At 43.6% G+C, this 20087-nt stretch overlaps 1 protein-coding gene across 1 annotated transcript in view; it reads left to right on the top strand.

The window, feature by feature from the left end:
• The window catches only part of mgat4b (alpha-1,3-mannosyl-glycoprotein 4-beta-N-acetylglucosaminyltransferase B), an 85646-nt gene that overhangs the window by 62446 nt on the left and 3113 nt on the right, over nucleotides 1–20087 (top strand). The window contains exons 7-13 of the mRNA XM_028959638.1: nucleotides 3888–3963; nucleotides 7075–7189; nucleotides 12557–12687; nucleotides 12907–13014; nucleotides 13807–14000; nucleotides 14191–14269; nucleotides 18172–18259. Coding sequence (XP_028815471.1) covers nucleotides 3888–3963; nucleotides 7075–7189; nucleotides 12557–12687; nucleotides 12907–13014; nucleotides 13807–14000; nucleotides 14191–14269; nucleotides 18172–18259 — 791 coding nt within the window. The remainder of the gene's footprint in view (nucleotides 1–3887; nucleotides 3964–7074; nucleotides 7190–12556; nucleotides 12688–12906; nucleotides 13015–13806; nucleotides 14001–14190; nucleotides 14270–18171; nucleotides 18260–20087) is intronic.

Here is a 20087-nt window from a genome sequence, read left to right as displayed (position 1 = left end):
CAGGACGCATCCGCAGTCACAAGCAGGCGTACATTCTGTGTGCGTGTGTGTAAGAGTGTGTGTGGCTTTATGCAATTTAACTTCAGTTCCCCACTCAGGCCCACCAATCATAGATGTGCAGTCTCGCATGCATGCAAGCTCACGCGCTCACCGTGCATCACTGCAGTGTTCAGACGGAGTGTGATATTATTCATCCTAATGGTTGAATCTCGCGCATAATTCAAGAACATGCATCTGCTTCATTAGCCGCTGTTTTATTTAAGCACGTGTTCTAACCAGGGCCTCCGCATGACGTTCTTCACTTGCTGAAACTGAACAAAGACCTGCTCAGTCATGTAAATTATACATTATTTTACTTCATTTGCCTTCATAAATGTCACTTAATTAACACTACTGCAGTGCAATTCAGATTATCTGCAGTTCAATTTTTTTTTTGCCTCTGTGCCATGCAACAGCCATGGTTAGGTTTTGTGGCTCAGAGGTCAAGGACACTGTGACCGTTTTAAGAGAGTAATAGATCAGGGACACATTATGGAACGTGATGCTTATTTTGCTGTGAATTAAAAATTAAATGAAAATCGTGTAATAAGACTTTTATTATACTCTTCAATGCAGTTGTATTATACTATTATACTCTTCAATGCAACTGATGTGCATTTATCCCACTGTCTTTATTTGTATCTGAATATCTGAATTAGTTCCATGAGGTTCATTAAAGAAGTGCCAAAATAAAAACTCCCAACATGCTGGATCAGTATTTGTCATTATAGACTGTTTAATTTGAGCCTACTTGTAGCCTTCATAATGACTATATTATAATAACTGGTTATTAAGTTAAATATTTTGCTATCTCTAAATGCATACCCTGCACTTTGAGTGTTTTGAGTGACCCTTGTTGCAGATTGCTTCATCAGTTCTGTGCATTTTGTCATATTGTTTTCAGATTTTGTGCAGAAACTACTAGACATCTGGCAGCATTGTGGCAGGGACTCTTTTTACCAAAACCATTTATAACAGCACTTACTAAACTGTTCCTAAGTTGGACATTTGATATATAAACAGCTCTGTTTTTTCCTGATTAACACATAGGATGTTTGAACTCTGTATGAGCCAAATATACTGAACATTTTGTGCACATACTGTATGAATCCGGACAATAAAGGACGAAAGTATTTTACGTATTACGTATTACGGAAGTATTCTACGTATCATCCTTGGCTCCTTTTCAGATGAAATGGAGGATTCTGGATCTTGTTTGTCCGGATCAAACAGGCTGACAAATCATCTCGAGATGAGTCTGTCAGCCCAGTCATTTCCCACCGTCATCCAGACACCAAACGCAACGTCAGGCCGACTGAGAATCACAAATCCACACGAGACAAGTCAGGAGAGCACCCGTGCGCCTTTATCTTTCCGCTCTGGAAATCTTCACTCGTCTCTGTTTGATCTTTTGGGCTTTTGTGCAGCAGCTGTGCAAAAACTCAAATTCCATCATTTCTCTTTATTTGCCCTTTTTTGTTCTTTACAGTTGTGGGTTTTATGAATCCTTTAGAGTTTAATGACCTCACCGCTCCATAACCAAAGTCACGGATCTCACGCAGTGTAACGAGATCAAAAGGCCCAGTTAGTCGATGTGGCGGCAGCTTATTTTTTCCGGAGGTGATTAAGCCTGGTCTGGGCACATTTTATGCACTTTCGAGGCCAGTCAGGGTGGTGCGTTGTTGTAAACTGTCTGGAGTTAACGATTTTAGCCGGCACTTTTTACGTTTAACGTGCGCTATATTGCTTCGTAAAGTCTGCTCTCAGCTTTGAGTCGGGGGGTCTATTCCTCTCAGGAACTCTGCAAAAAAAAAAGAAAAAAAAAAAAACAGCATCCCGGAATGGCACTCTCCAGAAGAGAGGAGAAGGCAAGACAGTGGTACACTCCAGTCTATTGAGATTAAAGGCAGCCTTCCTCGCCCACCTAAATCAAAGCGGGGATCGATGGGCCCCGGCAGGCATGTCTTACTCACCCCACGTCCCTGTCCCTCCGTCAGCGCCCCTCCTGCCTCAGCCTCCCAAGGAGAATGAGACAACGTTCCGTATCGATTATCTGGCGCGGGCCTGCCTTTAACAGGCCTGATGGATGACTGCCGTCGGATTGCTGCACTGTGTGTATCGGTAACCCAGGTGTATAGACTGTATGTGTGTTGGTGTGTATGTTTGTAGGTCTTTTAGTTCGTACTCCGGAATTGAAAATGTCTCATATTGCACTACATAAAATTTACGGTGTGAGGATTCACCAATCAGAATTCTAGAATTAAAGCACTGATAATGAATCTGCATGTAGATCAAAGCAGAATAATGTATCTGTACACTTGTTTTTAATATGTTATGAACTGCTCCATAAAAACCCTGTAAAAATGGCTCCATATTTGGTTGGTGTGTTTTACATGAATCGGCGTGGCTGTGAAATCGCTTCGCTGCCCCAAATGTGGTCATGGCACAATAGAGGTTAAAAGTTTAGCAGTTTCTAATTTATTAACACCAGAAAATTATTATTGCAGTTACATGTGAATATTGTATGTAAAAAAGGTACCAATTTTACAGAGAAAACCAAAATGAAAGACAGGAGGAAAGATAGAAAAGGACAGCACAGCCTAAACCAAGTTTCAGAGACATCACCTGATCCAGGAGAAAAATAGGAGGAGAGAAAAGACTCGGAAGCCGGAAGCCTCCCGTCTGGGGAAGACAAAGAGTCGGTCCCGACACGTTTGGCTCGGGGGAGGGCCAACTGTTGCAATGCCGTTCGGCAAAGACGTTCAAAAACGTGTTGAATCTCCATGCACAACAAAGGCACAGAAATGTCATGGCTCCGTGACGTCCCATCTTACACCTACAATCAACCAGAAGGGGATTTATGATACAAAAATTGCATCTTGGGAAAAGTACCACATTTATAGTAAATAATTTACCTTTGAACTGACATTTTTCATTTAAGTATATATATATTTTTTTAATTGTTTTTGCTGTGCATCCTCATTAAATTGTGAAAAAGAATGTGTGTGTGTGTGTGTGTGTACGTGCTTGGGCCTAGAAACAAGTGCATGGACGCACTCAGGCTGAATCTGTGCTAATGTGCGGGACTCTTGAGAAAGACGTTAATGGGGCAAAAAGCGCAGAACAGCGGCTTTAACTGAATTAAGGAGAATTTATCAGCTGCATCAACACTGCTGGTCGAATGAATCCGTGAAGCTAATCTATGATTGCCGTCAGCACAGATCTAGAAGTTATAGAATGCAAACTGCTCAGTCTCGAGTCTGTTTTTTTCTCTCTCTTGTATCTCCCCCCTCACCCCAGAATTCTCATTTGGTGGACAGGCCCAGGGCAACGGAGCAGATATTACAGATGTTTGTTATCATCATAGTTTATTTCATCTGTGTTCTGTCTGCCAAGCTGTCTGTGTGTGTGTGTGTGTGTGTGTTTCTGTTCATACACACTAATCCCCTCTTGACTAATTGAGTCACATGCTCAAGGGCATGTTGCAAAATATGATGCTTTGCTTTTCCAAACTGTTTTGGCGTGTGTGTGTGTGTGTGTGTGTGTGTGTGCGTTGTAGATTACAGACCCATAAACTGCGTCCCATCCCCTGTTTAAAACCCCATTGATTTTCACTGACAGGCCTAATAGAGTGTTCTGCTCCTAATGAGATCCGTTGCGGAGAGACCCGAACCCACCGCACCGCAGCTGAGGTCACGTCCCCTCAAATCCGCCTCCCGGAATCTGCTCAACGTCAACACACAGCGCCAAGCAGGGCCTCTCCGCTCTTACCACGGAAATGCTGGCCTGACGGGAACGCTCGGAACCGGCAGCCAACGCGTTTAACCCGGTTCCTGCTTTTTTCACAGATGGCGGACGAAGCAGAACCTGGACTACTGCTTCCTGATGATGTACGCCCAGACCAAAGGGACTTACTATGTACAGGTGAGACACGGTGGGGGCTTGGATTATTTTTTTTATTTTGTAATCAAATGAAAGTAATTACTTGTCACTCAGTGGCACCTCAGTGGCACCATTGCGGTTCAGGTTTCGAACAGCAACCTTCCTTACCCACTAGGCCACCACTGCCCCATAATCATTAAATGCAAATAAGAAATGAAAAACAAAAAAGGGGGCTCTGTGGCAGTGGTGGCCTAACAGGTAAGGAAATGAACACCCTAGCGTTGCGGGTTCAACTGCCACTGAGGTCCCCATTCACCAAGGTACCGTCCCCACACACTGCTCCTGGGCGCCTTTCACGGCTGCCCACTGTGAGGGGTTAAACGCAGAGGATACAGTGATTGTTTTGGTGCACACAATGAAATTTCACTTCACCAATTCATGTAACACCTAACACCTAACTTTTCGCCGCGTGTTTTTAGTTTTGTTAGAATTCTATCTCCACACATTGCCAGTCTGCAGACTTTGTGCACAGCCTCACCAAATCTGCTGTTAGTAGCCACAGATTCCAAATTATTTTTTCCCCAGCACCTGTTCAGCACACCAGTCATGCCAACTTTTATCATAATTGATAAAACTGGGCTGTAACTTGGCAAAGCGGTGCGAGTTTCCCCGATCCACGTTACCTTACATCAGGGCCGGTTCTGAGCATGGGCAGACCGTTTAGACGGTCAAGCTGACTTCATGCTAGGAATGCTCAACACCCATATATAAATGTTATAAATGCAATTTTTTTTCTCTCCTGAATTTTTAGACAGTTTTGGACTGATGTAATGACCCCTCCATCCCATTGGATGCAGCCTTAAATTCAGTATTAAATAAAGGCATTTGGACTCGGCGTCATCTGACTTAAACAGGACAAAGACTGCATTAAAAATGTACAGTGGCACTGCTGTTTTTTTTCAAATAGCGTGAAATAGTGTCAACTTGCCGGGACTCTCCGTGTCACATGATGCTGGTTTTATGTCTCTAGGCCAGTCAGAGCCGCGGTTTGTAATTAGCAGATCTGGTGGCACTGGAGCACTTTTTTCAGCATATTTTTTAACATACTTAAAAAAAATAAAAAAATAAAAGACCATTTCATGTTGTTTACATTGTATGCTGCCCCATCACATCAGTATGTGTTGTGATTGCACACGTGCAGCTTGTGACAAGCGAGTGACGATGATGTATGTGTGCGGGAATAGAATAAGGAATGAATAAATATCTATTTTCGATACCCTTGTGACGTTCACCTTGCCTCGCTGCTTACCCTCCCGAACACGACAGCCACGTCTGCTGCTGACATTTATGGCCATGACGGGCGTGTTTTGTGGGCATATGCATGCAGAGAGATTTTTTTTCATGTGTGCTTCCACAGCCCTGCTTTGAGCTTCAAGGAAATTTTGGGGTCTTGAATGCTGGTGTAATAACTTCCCTATTGTTTCCAGACAGGAAGTGGCAACCTCTGATGCTCTCAGCAGATGTTAGCATTGCTTTATGAAAGCAAAAATACCAAAAATTGATTGAGACTCATCCTTTTTTTGTGCTGTGTTATTTACACTGTCTCACACACATGAGTAAAGTGTGTGTGTTTTTTTTTCTAAAATCTAATGATTCGACAATGGCCACATTACCTCGTAGTGAGAGTTATGTCGGTTTCCATGGCAGTCCTCATCACTGGGGCTGCAGCTAAAAATGAGGGCGAGCAGGGCTGGATGTTTAATGATGGTGCCACAGAGTGAGTTGCAAACATAAAAAAAATCTGTATTAAAATATGTATTAAAGAGAACAATTTCCCATCTTATGTTATCTTATCTTACGCATATTTATTCATTATTGGTTGCCTTACTGGTGGGTCAGGACTATGCATTGTGAACTCTGCAGTCCATGTGTGAAAAAAAAAAAAGAGTTCTGAATGGAAATATAATCAAGAAATAAATAAATCTAACGAGTTGTTTAAGCGATGTATGTTTTATTGAAAAAGACAGGTCCTCTGTATAACTCCCGAACCGCCATGGTGCCACTGAGGTCCCCTTGTTCAAGGTACCATCCCAACACACTGCTGCCCGCCTTTCATGGCTGCCCACTGCTCACCAAGCATGATGCAATGTTTAATGCAGAGAACACGTTTCACAATGACTATCACTTCACTTTCACGTTCTCTTCACTCTACATAAACATTTAAAGCTGGAAACTGCTCCAAAGATACCACCAGTGGCCAAAATGTATAGTACATTTATACTATTGAGCGATGCCATACAAAACAGATGGGGTAGGTAATAACTGAATGGTGCTTAGTTTTGCAAGCAAAGGACAATACGTCTAGCGTAACGAATCTCAAAGCACCGTCCCCACGCACTGCTCCCCGGGCCCCCATCATGGCTGCCCAGTGCTCCCTCATGGGGTGGGTTAAATGCAGAGACCACATTTCACTGTGTACTCTGGGTGCAATTAATCATGTGGTGCAGCTTCCATTATCATGTGACCCACGTGCAGTCGCCACCGCCGGGTTGTGTGTGTGTTTATGTATACACACACACACACACACACACACACACACAAGCGGGCGGTGGGGACGGCTCATGGGTCACATGATAATGGAAGCTGCAGGTCTTATCTGTACCATAACTTAATATAAATGCTCAATTGGTTTACCCTGCTGTGTAAGAACCTTGATACTCCATTACATGCTTGTCCTCAACAGTAATTGTCACGACTCTTGATTCATGGAATCAAGAACAAGGAGCTTTTTTTTCCTCTTCGTTCACATCCTGTTGGAAAATTATATTTTGAGTGTGGTGCAGACGTTCCTGGCTGCCTAGCTTCAATTTGAAATGATTTTGTACGCCATGTCTCTGACTGGTACCATGATGAATGCCGTTGACTGACAGTGTGAAAGGTGTGGCAACAATAAACAAACGGGCGTGGGACTTTTACTGTTGTATACGTGTTGTACTGTGAGAATTTCTTTCTGTCTTTAACTACATGCCTCACACTGATTCGACTGTACCTTAAATTTCATTGTTTCTTGAGAAGTGACAATGACTATAAAGATATATCTTATCTTATCTTTTCTGATTAAAACAAACGTCCATCTCTGTCTCACTCGCTTAGCTGGAGGACGACATCGTCGCTCGGCCCAATTATTTCACCACGATGAAGAACTTCGCCCTGCAGCAGCCGTCTGAGGACTGGATGATCCTGGAGTTCTCCCAGCTGGGCTTCATCGGTAAGTCTGATATTTCATTGCATCAGCAAAAACACAGAGACAGCAGCCTCGCCATGCTGACAATAAACTAATCTATAAACTACAAACTACGAACTATAATAATATAATAATAACGTTGTTGGTCCATACAATATTATAGCATCTTAATCTGACAGAAATATTCCCAGTCCAGTCTCAATCAATGGAATAAAAAATAAAAAAAATAATGTTTTATTCCGATTCCAATATGACTACAGTCCAGTCACATTACTGTGGGGGAAATTCTATCTGATTTATAGCTTCACTCACATGAGATTTGCATATTGTACTGACTCCCACCCCACAGGATTCCAGGAAAAGTGTGGGCAATCAGCAATGACCCAATTATGAAAAGATCATAGCAGCCCTACTTTCAGTCATCACTTCTCCCTAGAGAATCAATCCATCCATCCATTCATCTCACTAGTTCTAATGCTTATCTGAAAGGTTGAATCTGCATTTGTAATCTGTAATCTCACAGTGTCACAACTATATGATAGAAACGCTCCAAATTTGTAATAAATTCACTTGAACTAATTCATCAGTTGACCTGTCTGTGATCTGGAGGGTAATTTTATACTGGTGCAAGTGATCAATTTCTTATCTCTCCCTCGCTAGAGCGCACCCAAACTCCCTCTCTATTTTGGAAATCATACCAAGGGAAATTAGATTGAATTTGTTGCTTAAGGTTGAGCTGAATTAGTAAACCCCTTCTGAAGGAGGTGGAAATATCAGCATAGCCTGGCCATCAGAGATTCTGTGTGTGTGTGTGTGTGTGTGTGTGTGTGTGTGTGTGTGTCAGTGTGTTTTGTGTTTTGAGCTCTCTGACCCAAAACTAAAGGAAGGCTGACAACCAGAACTGAGTGGTGGGTCACATGCGGTGGCGTGCTCGCCACAGCCAGAGATGCAGAAATCCATTTAGAAGCGTCACCCGCGGCTGGATCGGCCGGGAGCTGCGGGGGAAATAAAAACAGACCCGCCTGACATCAGCGTTCAGTCACAGGGGAGCGCCGAGACGCACAAGCAATTCATCAGCCGCTTCCAGCGATAATCCAATCGGCCGCCCGGTCTTTTTTTCCCCGTTTTGATTATTTACTTTTGACCTTGTGACCTTTTCATGCTTTTCATGTCCGCAGTTGTCATGTACAGAAAAACACAGAAGGCGGATGACATACAGATACTCTCACATAATCACCGGCATGCAGGTTTTGTGTCCAGAGCACAGGGATCCTCTTTGCACTGGAGGTTCATTCTGAGCTGTGTCTGAACTCCGGCATCAGACTCTTCTTGGAAAATGAATGGCTATTTTTCCTTGGGAGGGTACAGATGGGCATGTCTACAGACAGAAGCTATGGATTGAAGCTGAAGGAAACAGTGTGTGTTCCAAGTCAAATTTCCTTCGGCAGTTGGTCAAATACTGTGAATATTTGAATGCTTCATTATAAGGATTCAGGATTCAATATAATACTGGGAATATAATGGAATGGAATAGAATCTTGTATCCATATTATAACAAAACAGAACTTGATCCCATATTGGTCACAAAATAGAATATAGACTGAAACAGACATCTTGATTGTATTACTGTACTACTAATTGACTGTATAACAGTAAAGAAGACCCTGACCATCAAGAATAGAAATAGAATAAAATGGCATTTTTCAAATTAAAGGATCTGTAGGATCTGCTACCCTGAACTTGTTGCTGCTGAGAGAAAGAGAGATAAGAGCGGATCATTAGTGGATACATGGCCCTTCTGCGTCAAAGCACGACTTTTGACCCTGGCACAGCTGTGACAGTCCATTGCTGAAGGAGCCGCTGGCTCTGATTATTTCCTGTGTGACCCCCATGTACACAAGGATGTACCTTTTTGTACAGTGTAGTGAACAACCGGCCTCACGTGCATGCGCACACACACACACGCACACAAACACACACACACACACACTTCCCGAACAATTCCCATTGCATACACACTTCACAAAATAATACTTTTTTTTTCTAGCACTTAACAATTTCTGACAAATTAGGCCTTATCAGGGCTCTTAGTTTTTGTAAACTCAAAATCTACAGAAACCAAACGAGAATTGCTTCCTCTTGTAAGTCGCTTTGTATGAAAGAGTCTGCTAAGTAAAGTAATGTGGAATTATACTCACAAACACACACACACACACATACACACACACACACACACACACACACATATATATATGTATGTATGTGTGTGTGTGTGTGTGTGTGTGTGTATATATATGAAAAAAACACAGTCATTGTATGTTGGACACATAGCAGGAATCGTTCAGTTCTACAGACAAGTCACTCCGTTCCCAGCGATGCATATGAAATTAAATGTTATAAATTCCAGAATCAACTCGCACTGAGCCTGCAGTATGACAATATATATATAAATCAGCATTAAACACCAACGCTGGAGACATTAACACATCTACACACCACGCAAAACCACCATCATCAGTCAGAAAAACAAATTCTTCCCATATCATGTTTCGATGAAAGATTTACAGTGTGTGTGTGTGTGTGTGTGTGTGTGTGTGTGTGTGTAGTAATGGCATCAAGCATACTGAGACGTGCCTCCATAACATGATTAAATATCATTATCATCATGATCACAGCCTTGCTAATGATATTTCCCCTCTGCAGACGAAGCACTCTGCGCTAGACGCATAATTCCCTCACATGCAGCTTTAGAAAGGACTAATCTGCTGGATAAACTACCTGTGCTACACTATCAGGTGTGTCTGGGTCTGTTCACTGGCGAAACAAAGGAAAACAGACGGCTTTGAGATGGACAGAAATGTTCAAAATTAATGGGCAGGAAGCTTGAACCACGTAAAGGAACATTGCTAGTCATAAAAGCATTGATTAGTTAGGGGGAAAATTAGCCTGAAGTGTATCAGTTATCCCCCTGACTAATGGTAATGGTGTGAGCTTAACTTTGCCATGAAAATCTCTTTTAACATTTTTTTTTTGTGATTTCTAGTGTCCAGTGGTATTCCCATAATTGCTTTATTGAGCCCTTTCTTTCCATTTTTCCATTTTCCATAGTTTAAATCTCATCACTGCTCTCAAAACATAACACTACCAAACATGACAAAGCCAAAAAACATTTGTGATCAGAATACAATATAACAGAAAGAATGAAGTGAATCTGAACAAAATTCATTATATAACTGTAAAAGAAAAATGAACCTCTTTGATTTTGGGTTTAACATTGTCATCTCAGATTTTTCTTAGGAAAAAAAAAAAAAAAAAAAAGTATGGGCCTTTACAATTTTTAAGGCCCCTGCTGCAGAACCTGCATCACTAGTAACAGTTTGCTCGTCGGGTGACCTGCACCCTGTTAGATCTCCACTAATCACTGCATTATCACTCTTGGTAAATTGCGTTGGTCTTTATTGAGATGGACTGACTCCGTTTAATCCTTGTTAATTTGACAATTGTTAGCGTAGATGCATGATGCTAATTTGACCTGCTTAGTTACTCTGGCCCCGGGCTTTCTGATATTTCAGTATCTCTCTCTAAATGTCATTCTACATATTCATCTCGATTTACCATCTTGTTTTTAGTCAGACCAACCATTCATGAATATTCATTTCACTTACACAACACCTCTAACACGTGACCGTGTCTCTTTGATTATCATTGCACCTCATGTAACCTCCTTTACAGGCACCATGCAAAATTACTGAGCAACGTCATGCAATCAACACCATGCGATATTTTAAATCACGGACTTCTAGTTGCAATGAAGTCTTCATGAATGTGAACATCTAAACTGGGGTATGGTACAGAAGATAATATACTCTGCAATTAAATTGCAAAAAAAATAATAGTAGTAGTAATAAGAATAATTGCCTAATAAAATGGTGCCATTTATGATCCATGTGTCAGTCAGCCAACCAGAGTGCCAGGTCAGAACAACATTCTGAGATCATTTTCACGTCTATGTTCAGGTGACTGAGCCCCTTTATAGCTGCTCAGTTGTTCTAAATGAAATGAGAAATGGTGTTAAATCCAAATAAACGAATAAGAAGCTGAGAAAAGGTGGTGCGGGCAGGGGGGGGGGGGTCTGCATTTGACTCGTGAGCTGCGGGCCGTGAATGAGGTTTGGGGTGAATTCTAATGAAAACTTTGGGGCGAATGAACGGCGCGGGCCCGCACCTCGTGGGTTTGTTGGTCAGGGGCCTGTGTCTCGCAGCGTGCCGGTGCGAGTGCAGCCACCTTTTCAAATCATTTACAGCGGCTGCATGTCGGAGAAACAAACATTTTTTTTTTTTTTTGCAGATTCTGTTGTTGTGACTCAGTTTTTTTTTTCATATTTTGTTCCCTCCTCGAGGACGAGGCGGCATTAAATCTCGTCACTGTCTCCGACCTCACAGTGGGGTCTGTATTCACCACTCTGCGTGGTGCAGAATGCAAACTGCTTTTTATCCCCCCCGAATCTGTTCACCACATGTACTGCTGCATGCACGCTGCTTTGTTTTCTCAAATTAACCTCCAGCATTTTTGACGTTTCACACAAGTTCTTTTTAACGTCCAGACCGTGTACTGAAAACCTGCTTATGCTTTCCTTTTCCGTCGATTTATTTGGGTAAAAGTTGGACAATTCCCATGTTGGGGGAATATGGGGCGTATGGGAGAGGAGGGTTCGAGTCGGAACGTGGTTCGTGAGGAATCAAGGATAAACACGAAACTGTCCTGAGGAGAAATGTGACATTCATTTTCCTCGCTGCGCTAACAAATTTCATCAGTGTAGAAGTGGGGAGAGGAGGAAAAAAATTAAAAACAGTTTTTTCTAAAATTACTCTACATTAATTAAATTTCCCTTCTGCGAGTGAAAGCCTGGTACATGGTTTGATTTGAGCAAAACATGTTTTTTTTTTCTCATGTGACTTTCTCTCCCTGGAGAGTTTTTATGGAATTAGTGTGCAAGCAAAAATGATTTTGGACTCAGGGCATTGCCCACGTTTTTTTTTTTTCTTCTGATTGACAGGTGGCCTTGGTCTAAGATAAAAAAAAAATTACCATGAGCATGTCTACACGGGTTCTCCGTCCAGTTCATCAAGGTTCCTGAAAGTTTGAGAACGATGAAAACAATTTTAGATAGAGAAGATGATGATGCATGTGGAGGTTTTTCATCCACATGATTCCTCCCATCAAATCATCACGTCCAATCCTAAAAAGCCGTAACTATACAAAAACCACATAATGGGGTTTATGTTCTGAAAAACTGTGGGTTCATCATTAGGTAGGACATTAGTGGTGTGCCCTAATTATTCAATCCATAGCAATAACTCTATTTTTCTTTTTCTTTTATTTAATGTGAAGGTAAGATGTTCAAGTCCTTGGACCTGTCTCTGATCGTGGAGTTCATGCTCATGTTCTACAAGGACAAACCCATCGACTGGCTGCTGGACCACATCATGTGGGTGAAGGTGTGCAACCCTGAGAAGGATGCGGTGAGTGAATGAGCCAGTTTTAAGGATAAAAAAAATTAAGGTTACAGCACATTTCCGTTTACTTTTTTTTTTTTTATTACGAAGCTCTAAGATGCCATGACGAATCAGTTAAAACTTTTAATGTTGGTGTAATGTTGACACCCCTGGACACACATCCAGCTTTTCAAAACGTCTGTATTCTCCTCTCTACCTAATGTTATCTCTCTCGTCGCCGCACAGAAGCACTGCGACAGGCAGAAAGCCAACCTGCGGATCCGCTTCAAGCCGTCTCTCTTCCAGCATGTGGGCACCCACTCCTCTCTGGCTGGAAAGATTCAGAAACTGAAGGTGAGAAGGGGACGGAGGAGGCTGCTCCTCAACCAAGAGCACATTTACATTTACAGTATTTTATCAGACGCCCTTATACTCTTATGATGAGCAGAAGCTTCCATTAATTGTAGCAGCAATCAAAAAAAATCATGACCCCACACCTGTCCTCTGCGCTTCACATTGTCCATTTTACAAAAAATATTATCAAATATATTGATCTGATTATCTCAGCAGCTCATCATGTGGATTGGTGATGAATTTCTGTGTTTAACAGTAATGGAATGACAGATTTTTAAATTATTTTTATTAAATATTTTGTCCTATACACAGTTTAATGTGCTGACAACAAAATCACACAAAAATGATAGATGTCACACTCTGTGTTGATTATGGAGACTAAGATATTCACTTCTGTCATAATCGTAACCCGCTTGATGAGATGCTTATTAACATGAGTGGATGATAAGAAAGTGTTCAGCATAAACCTTTAGGACTGTTGGAAACAGTCCCCATTGTCCAACTTAAAGTGGTGGAGAGAAGAGAGAAGAGTGTGAAATGTTACTATCACAGCAAAAGCTCCCTGATTCAGAGACACTCAAGTTTTTTTTTTTTGGTTTATTGCATAACCTCGCTTGTTTTGTCTTCTAAGATGTAAAATATTTAGGAATAACTTTTTGACTGGCAGTTTAATTTTTAAGGGCTGTCTGCACTCACTGATTTTTGCACGTCCATGGTTCAGATGCTTCGAAGGAACCCTTTGGGGCAGTGAAAAGGATGGCCTGTTCTCACACGCATGCTCTTGCGTTCCAGGATAAAGACTTTGGCAAGCAGACGCTCCATAAGGGCCATGCCAACCCACTGGCGGAGGTCACCACCAGCCTAAAGACCTACCAGCATTTCACCCTGGAGAAGGCCTATTTAGGAGAGGACTTCTTCTGGGCCTTCACACCAGTGGCTGGTGACTTCATCCGCATCCGGTTCTTCACACCGGTCCGCATCGAAAGGTAGACGTACGCAATGCATGCAAAAATGTACGTTGTGCGCGTTAAATATTTTAAACGTTTCCCAAAACTAATGGAAATGGCATGCATTTTTAAACCACGAAGGCAGCGCGGCGTGATTCGGGGTTGCGCTGCTTGACGTTGCCATCCGTGCAGCTCCCTCTGCTCATGTCCCTTCTCCCCCCCGTGGTAGGTATTTCTTCCGGAGTGGGAACATCGAGCACCCAGGGGACAAGCTGTTCAACACCACCGTGGAGGTGTTGCCGTTTGATGTGAGTCCGCCGCGCTCTTTCACTCTTCTTTAGTAACGCCAGGGCTAAGACACAAAACCTCATTCCTCCTGTCCTGGAGGCTCGGTGCCTGCAGGGTGCCATTTGCTTTGCCGAGGAATAAAAGCCCTTAAGGCCACTTTCAAGCAAATTGAGAAAGATGTTTTTTTTATATAATGGTCTTTGCGGCGAATCACTCAGAAAAGACAGAAATATTTTTCTTTTCAAAGTGCTTATGAAGAAAAGGCCGTAAAGTTGAAAGTGGTTATTTGTAATTTGGTCTACATTTTGACCCCGGATGCAGTTGTATTAAAAGAAATGTCACGTTTTCATCACATCGGACTCCTTCGGTCCCATCTGCGGGGATACGGACATTGCCTGCGAGACCAATTACGAAACGCAGCACACAATCACAGACTTCCAGCGCGTTGCAGCCACTGTGCCTTACTTCTACCTGACCCCACAGCTCCACGCTTCCCACTCTCAATCTACGCTCTCCGCGTGGTGGTGAAGGTAGGCCGCCTCGGTGGCCCGGGCAGGTCAAAGTAGGGAAGACAAAGGATATAGCGAGAGAGAATTCTGGGCCAAAGTTCATGTCCCCCTTTTAAGCTGCAGACTGGTTGAGCGCAGAACGTGGTTGTGGCCATGGTTCTCAACAAGGAAGTGCTGGTCTGTTATGTACAATAATCATCAATCAACAGCTCCATCTCAGCACTTTATGGGAATTGTCCGGACCAGATTTACAGTCATTGTGGTGACTGCAGTGCAATAGGCAGGGGGTGTAAATCCCAGCGGGATACGAACATGAAATTCACAATTCTGTGAATACTGTTGTGATACTCAGTACTCTATGACAAGATTATGATGTGTGCAAATGAAGAAAAAAAATACTCATGAGTAGTATTTATATATATTTATATTTATGGCATTTTATCGGACGACCATATCCAGAGTGACTTACAGTCAGTAGTAATAGGGACGTTCCCCCTGTATACACTCAGGGTTAAGGGTCTTGCTCAGGGAAACAGTCTAAAATGGGTGGAGCCCATAGAGATGATGATTCCTGCTTCCTCATTCTGTGTAATTTAAGATGTGGTGCAGCATCCATCTCAATCGAGAACTCTGATTGGCCTTCTGAATCTAATATTCTCTGACCCTGACACTACACTACAACTTATGATTATGGGGTTTCAACCTGTGACTGAATCACAAATTATTATTTATACCTATGTGCTTTGGTATGGCGGCAGATGAGGTGGACCTCATTGCTGCTGATCGGTAGTATCGACAGAATGTCAAATGTTTACCGGATTAAATGTCAAAAGAAAATATGTGCATTACTGCAGCATTTTAATAGCTTACAGTTAATAAACTGTAAAGTAAATAATTCCATTATGAAAGTTCTGAGCACACCAGAAACAGTGTCCGTCGAGGTCCATGGTTAACAAAGAAGTCCAGCTGTCGTTTCTGAGGTCACGTGATGTTCCTGTAGCGGTCCGAGATGTTCCTTATCTGCAGCCAGGTCCTCAGAATAAAGTAAAAAGGTTCCTGAACCCTGGTGGGAGAGGGCTGGGGGAGGAGAGGAAGTGGGAAATAAATACAGCTTCCCTGCAGTAATCAGATCAGACGTTGCGCTGGCACGGGTCCTGGGGTTTGCTTTAAGAAGATATTTCATCCGGCGTGCAGCGGGGAGGTGGGGAGATTAGGGCTGGAAACGGGCGCTCGCTGCAAGATTAATAGCTGGGTTTTTTCGGCGCGTTCACCTCCCAAGCCGTCCCTTCGTCTCTCGCTCTCTCTCTCTCCTCTTCCTCCCCTGTTCCTCTCGTCTCCGGCTCCTGCTCCCCAGAGGGGCGTTCAGACTTCGCGTGATTCGGCCAGAAATGAGGGGGTTAGGCCTGGAGCCGCCTGGTTACAATGAGGGGATGTGTGTGGATTACAGGGGTCCTGCAGATCTTAGTTGCAATCACCTCCACCACGAGAGAGAGAGGGGAGACCACAAGAGGGGCCTGAATAGCTCTATCGTATTGATCGTGGTGAAATCATTTCTTTAATAACTGGTATTGATTGGCCTTTTTCAGCTATAGGTCACACATCTCCTTGGCACTGAAAGGTCAGCGGCTCTTTCCTCGCATCACTTTAACTTTTGTCAGTAAGTGATGTAGGATGAATGCTCGTTATTTCATGAACAAAGAACAAGCACAGTCCAGGTCATGGTCAGTAGTGGAAGACGGAGCTGTCTCCATCCTCCAGGTCTTGCAGTTTCCCATGGCACTTCCTCGGGTCCAACCTTCTCAACATCTCAGGTCTTCATTCCTCGCTTGCATTAGCCTGTTTCTTGATCTGTTTCTATCATATTATTTTTGGGCTTTGGGCCTCAGCTGTCTGTTAGTCACAAAGGACCCTACCTGACGTCTGCTGGAGAGTCCAGAGCTGTCAGCATGTCGGCCCAGATCTCTTCATGCTTCCCCGGTTGCTTGATTCCTCCCCGCACGCTCTACATTCTGATCAGTGAGGGCATCTGCCATGGCTTCTCACAGTGTCCCCAGCTGAAGTCAGTGTTTCGTCACCCTTGCTGTCATCCCTCCCACCGCGGTAGCATCGGTATTTTGAATCTGATGCGGGCGGCTGCAGGAAGCCCGTAGAGTGGTGTGGGAGAATTTGGGAAGGTCGAAAACAAGTCGTGCGGCAGCGTTCTGGATCAGCTGGAGAGGTCGAGCGGCACTGAGGAAGACCAGCCAGGAGTGAGTTACAGTTTGGGTAGCCTGTGTGTAGCCTGTGTCAACAAAAATGGCCGAATCCCTCTAATGTTGTAGACTAGGAATCGGCACAAGCAAGAAGTATTGGCAATGTGTGACGAGTGGGAGAGGGAATTACACCGTGGTTATCACACGGTTGCTCGCGATGACAGAAGGAGAGATTGGAGAATCGTCCGGGGAGGTGCTGTTGTGGGGAGGGAGGAATGTCAGATGATGAGCACGTCAGATGATGAGCTGCTATCTTCGACGAGACGTCAGCCAGGCAGGCAGGCAGAGATCTTGATGGACACGTGCACATCTGAAGGCATAAAAGATAAGAAGAGTTGGGTGTCATCTGCAAAACAGTGGTAACAGTGGACCATTTGTTTTAGGAGGTGTCACCCCGAGGGGGAGGGAAAGGAACGATGAACGTCGACGGTGCACAGGAAAAAACACCAAGCCACTGCACCACACATTGGGAGGGTTCTTCTTCTGTCCATACAGTCAACTAGCTCACGGTGCTCAACGTCCACCACCTGCTTTTAACCCATCACCCATGGTGAGCAGTGGGCAGCCATGACGGGCGCCCGGGGAGCAGTGTGTGGGGACGGTGCTTTGCTCAGTGGCAACTCAGTGGCACCTTGGCGGATGGGGATTCGAACCTGCAACCTTCTGATTACAGGGCCGCTTCCTTAACCGCTAGGCCACCACTGCCCCACAGCGAGCCGCTCATGACGCTCGTTACGATGTGACCTGGGAAGGGAATTTGCGGGGAAGAGCGAGAGAGATAACGCCAAGCGCACAATACAGAAGCGGGACTTACCCGTGCCTGAAAGCGACACGGCATGCAGACATAGTCGCAGACCCTAATGCACAGGGGAGGGGGAGAATTCCATTTTTTACTCTGTACCATCACTTGACATGGTTTTATTTATACATATAAAATAGTATATGGTCTATAGCGTCCGTCATAAAAAAACATTTTTTCATGATGTTTTTCATTTAGGGAGCTCGTTTATAGCACAGTAATAAAATATTTTTCTGAGTCAGAAATTAAGAAGGGTTAAAAGAGCCTTGTTTACTTGCTCTACTTTTCTGTATATAAATTCTTGCTTGCTTTGTACATTTTTCCAGGTCTTCGTAAAGACCCTTTTGTTTCCTCTTCCACAGAATATCCAATCGGAAAAAGAGGCCTTGAAAGAGGGCAGGGAGAAGGTGCCCAAGTACCATCGCACTGAGGACGGCTTCATCAGAATAGGTGGGTGAATAAATCCTCCGACTTTCCATTTACATCCCTCACTGGTCTTTTTCTTTTACAATAGAGGCCTTTGTACACGATGGACTCTGATACCTATTTCTAATGTTTTCTCTCTTCCCTCCTTCCTTCCTTTCATCTTTCTGTCTATGGCCACTTGCGAAATTTGTATACATGCCAGAACCAGCTCCTGCTGAAGGAACTGGGTTGACGTGAGAAGTGGTGGCCTAGCGGGTAAGGATGCGGACCCGTAATCGGAAGCTTGCCGGTTTGAATCCCGAACCGCCAAGGTGCCACTGACGTTCCCTTGATCAAGGCACAGTCCCCACACACTGCTCCCCGGACGCCTGTCATGGCTGCCCACTGCACACTAAGGGTGAAGGTTACATGCAGAGGACACATTTCGTTGTGTCACTATGTGGTGGTTGCACACAACTTAACAAAAACAGCTGGATAGCCTCCCCTCCGACATACAGTTAACTAGCAAGCGGTCACTTCTTGTTTTTTATCTGTTTATTTCTGTTTATTTCTACGTCCATGAGGCCATAGAATCAACAATAACAACAACAACAACAACAAGGAACAACTCTCTCGAAAACTCACATGGAGGAAGAAAATGGAAGAAACCATGGGAAGGAGTAATTCAGAGTCGGACGCTCCCTTCCAGGGTAGCAAGAGCATGCAGTAGGCATAGCTACAGTGTTACTGTTAACAATCGGTTAACAAGAAGTCCATTATTTTTAAGATTGTCCATACCAATGATGCCCAGAGTCGTGAGTCCTTTATAGTCTCTGGGGTTTTTGGGTTCCATGTCTCAGAGAGAACAAATAGAAACAATGTGGTACAGAAATACATGGTTATGGTGGTAGGGTGGTAGTAGCCTAGTGGGTAACACACTTGCCTGTGTATCAGAAGACGCAGGTTCAAACCCCACTTACTACCATTGTGTCCCTGACTAAGACACTTAACCCTGAGTGTCTCCAGGGGGACTGTCCCCGTTACTACTGACTGTAAGTTGCTCTGGATAAGGGCGTCTGGTAAATGCTGTAAATGTAGATATAAATGGTACATTAGTGTAATAGTGGCCCGGTACCCTAACTAGGACAGCTTTGAACACTATCTATGTCTGACTAGGTGACTGTATTTTAAAGTGGACTTTAGTGAACATTTAGTGAACACTGACCGACAAGACGTTCAACAACTGAGGAGCTCTATAAGAGAAAGACCTGCACCCAGCTGTGACCTACCGTACTTTGGGTACCCTTCGAACGCAGGATCGTAAATAACTAAACGTCCACTCAGGTACTGCGGGGCGAGACCATTAAGAGCTTTATAGGTCAAGAATAGGATTTTGTAGCCAACCCTAAAGCCAGTGCATCAAACGTAAGACCGGGGTGATGTGATCGTATTTTCTGGTTCTAGTTAGAAATCTTGCTGCGGCATTCGGAATTACTCATGCACCTATTAGAACACCCAGACAGTAATGCATTGCTCTAACCTAACATTTACGTAATAAAGGCGTGGACCAACTTTGCATCATGCATTGAGATCATATTTCTTATCTTTGCAATATTTCTAAGGTATTTTTAATATTTTGATTTCCAAGGAACTGCAGCCCCTAAGTTGTGCTGCCGTCTCGTTTTGTAAAATGTCTCTCAGCCCTCAGCTGAAGAGACTCTCTTTCACTTCATAAATTACAGTAAGCACTCACGCACATTCATAAAAATGTCTCGGGGGTGGGATCTATATAAATCTGGCATTGATTCAGCCGCGGGGTAAAATGAATGAATATGGCAGGTTGTCATCTCAATTTTATTCGCTCCCTGTTTCT

This window comes from Denticeps clupeoides, chromosome 18 (genome assembly GCF_900700375.1).
Source record: "Denticeps clupeoides chromosome 18, fDenClu1.1, whole genome shotgun sequence".
In the NCBI taxonomy this organism is placed as follows: Eukaryota; Metazoa; Chordata; class Actinopteri; order Clupeiformes; family Denticipitidae; genus Denticeps; species Denticeps clupeoides.
This window is presented reverse-complemented; position numbering and strand designations above follow the sequence as displayed.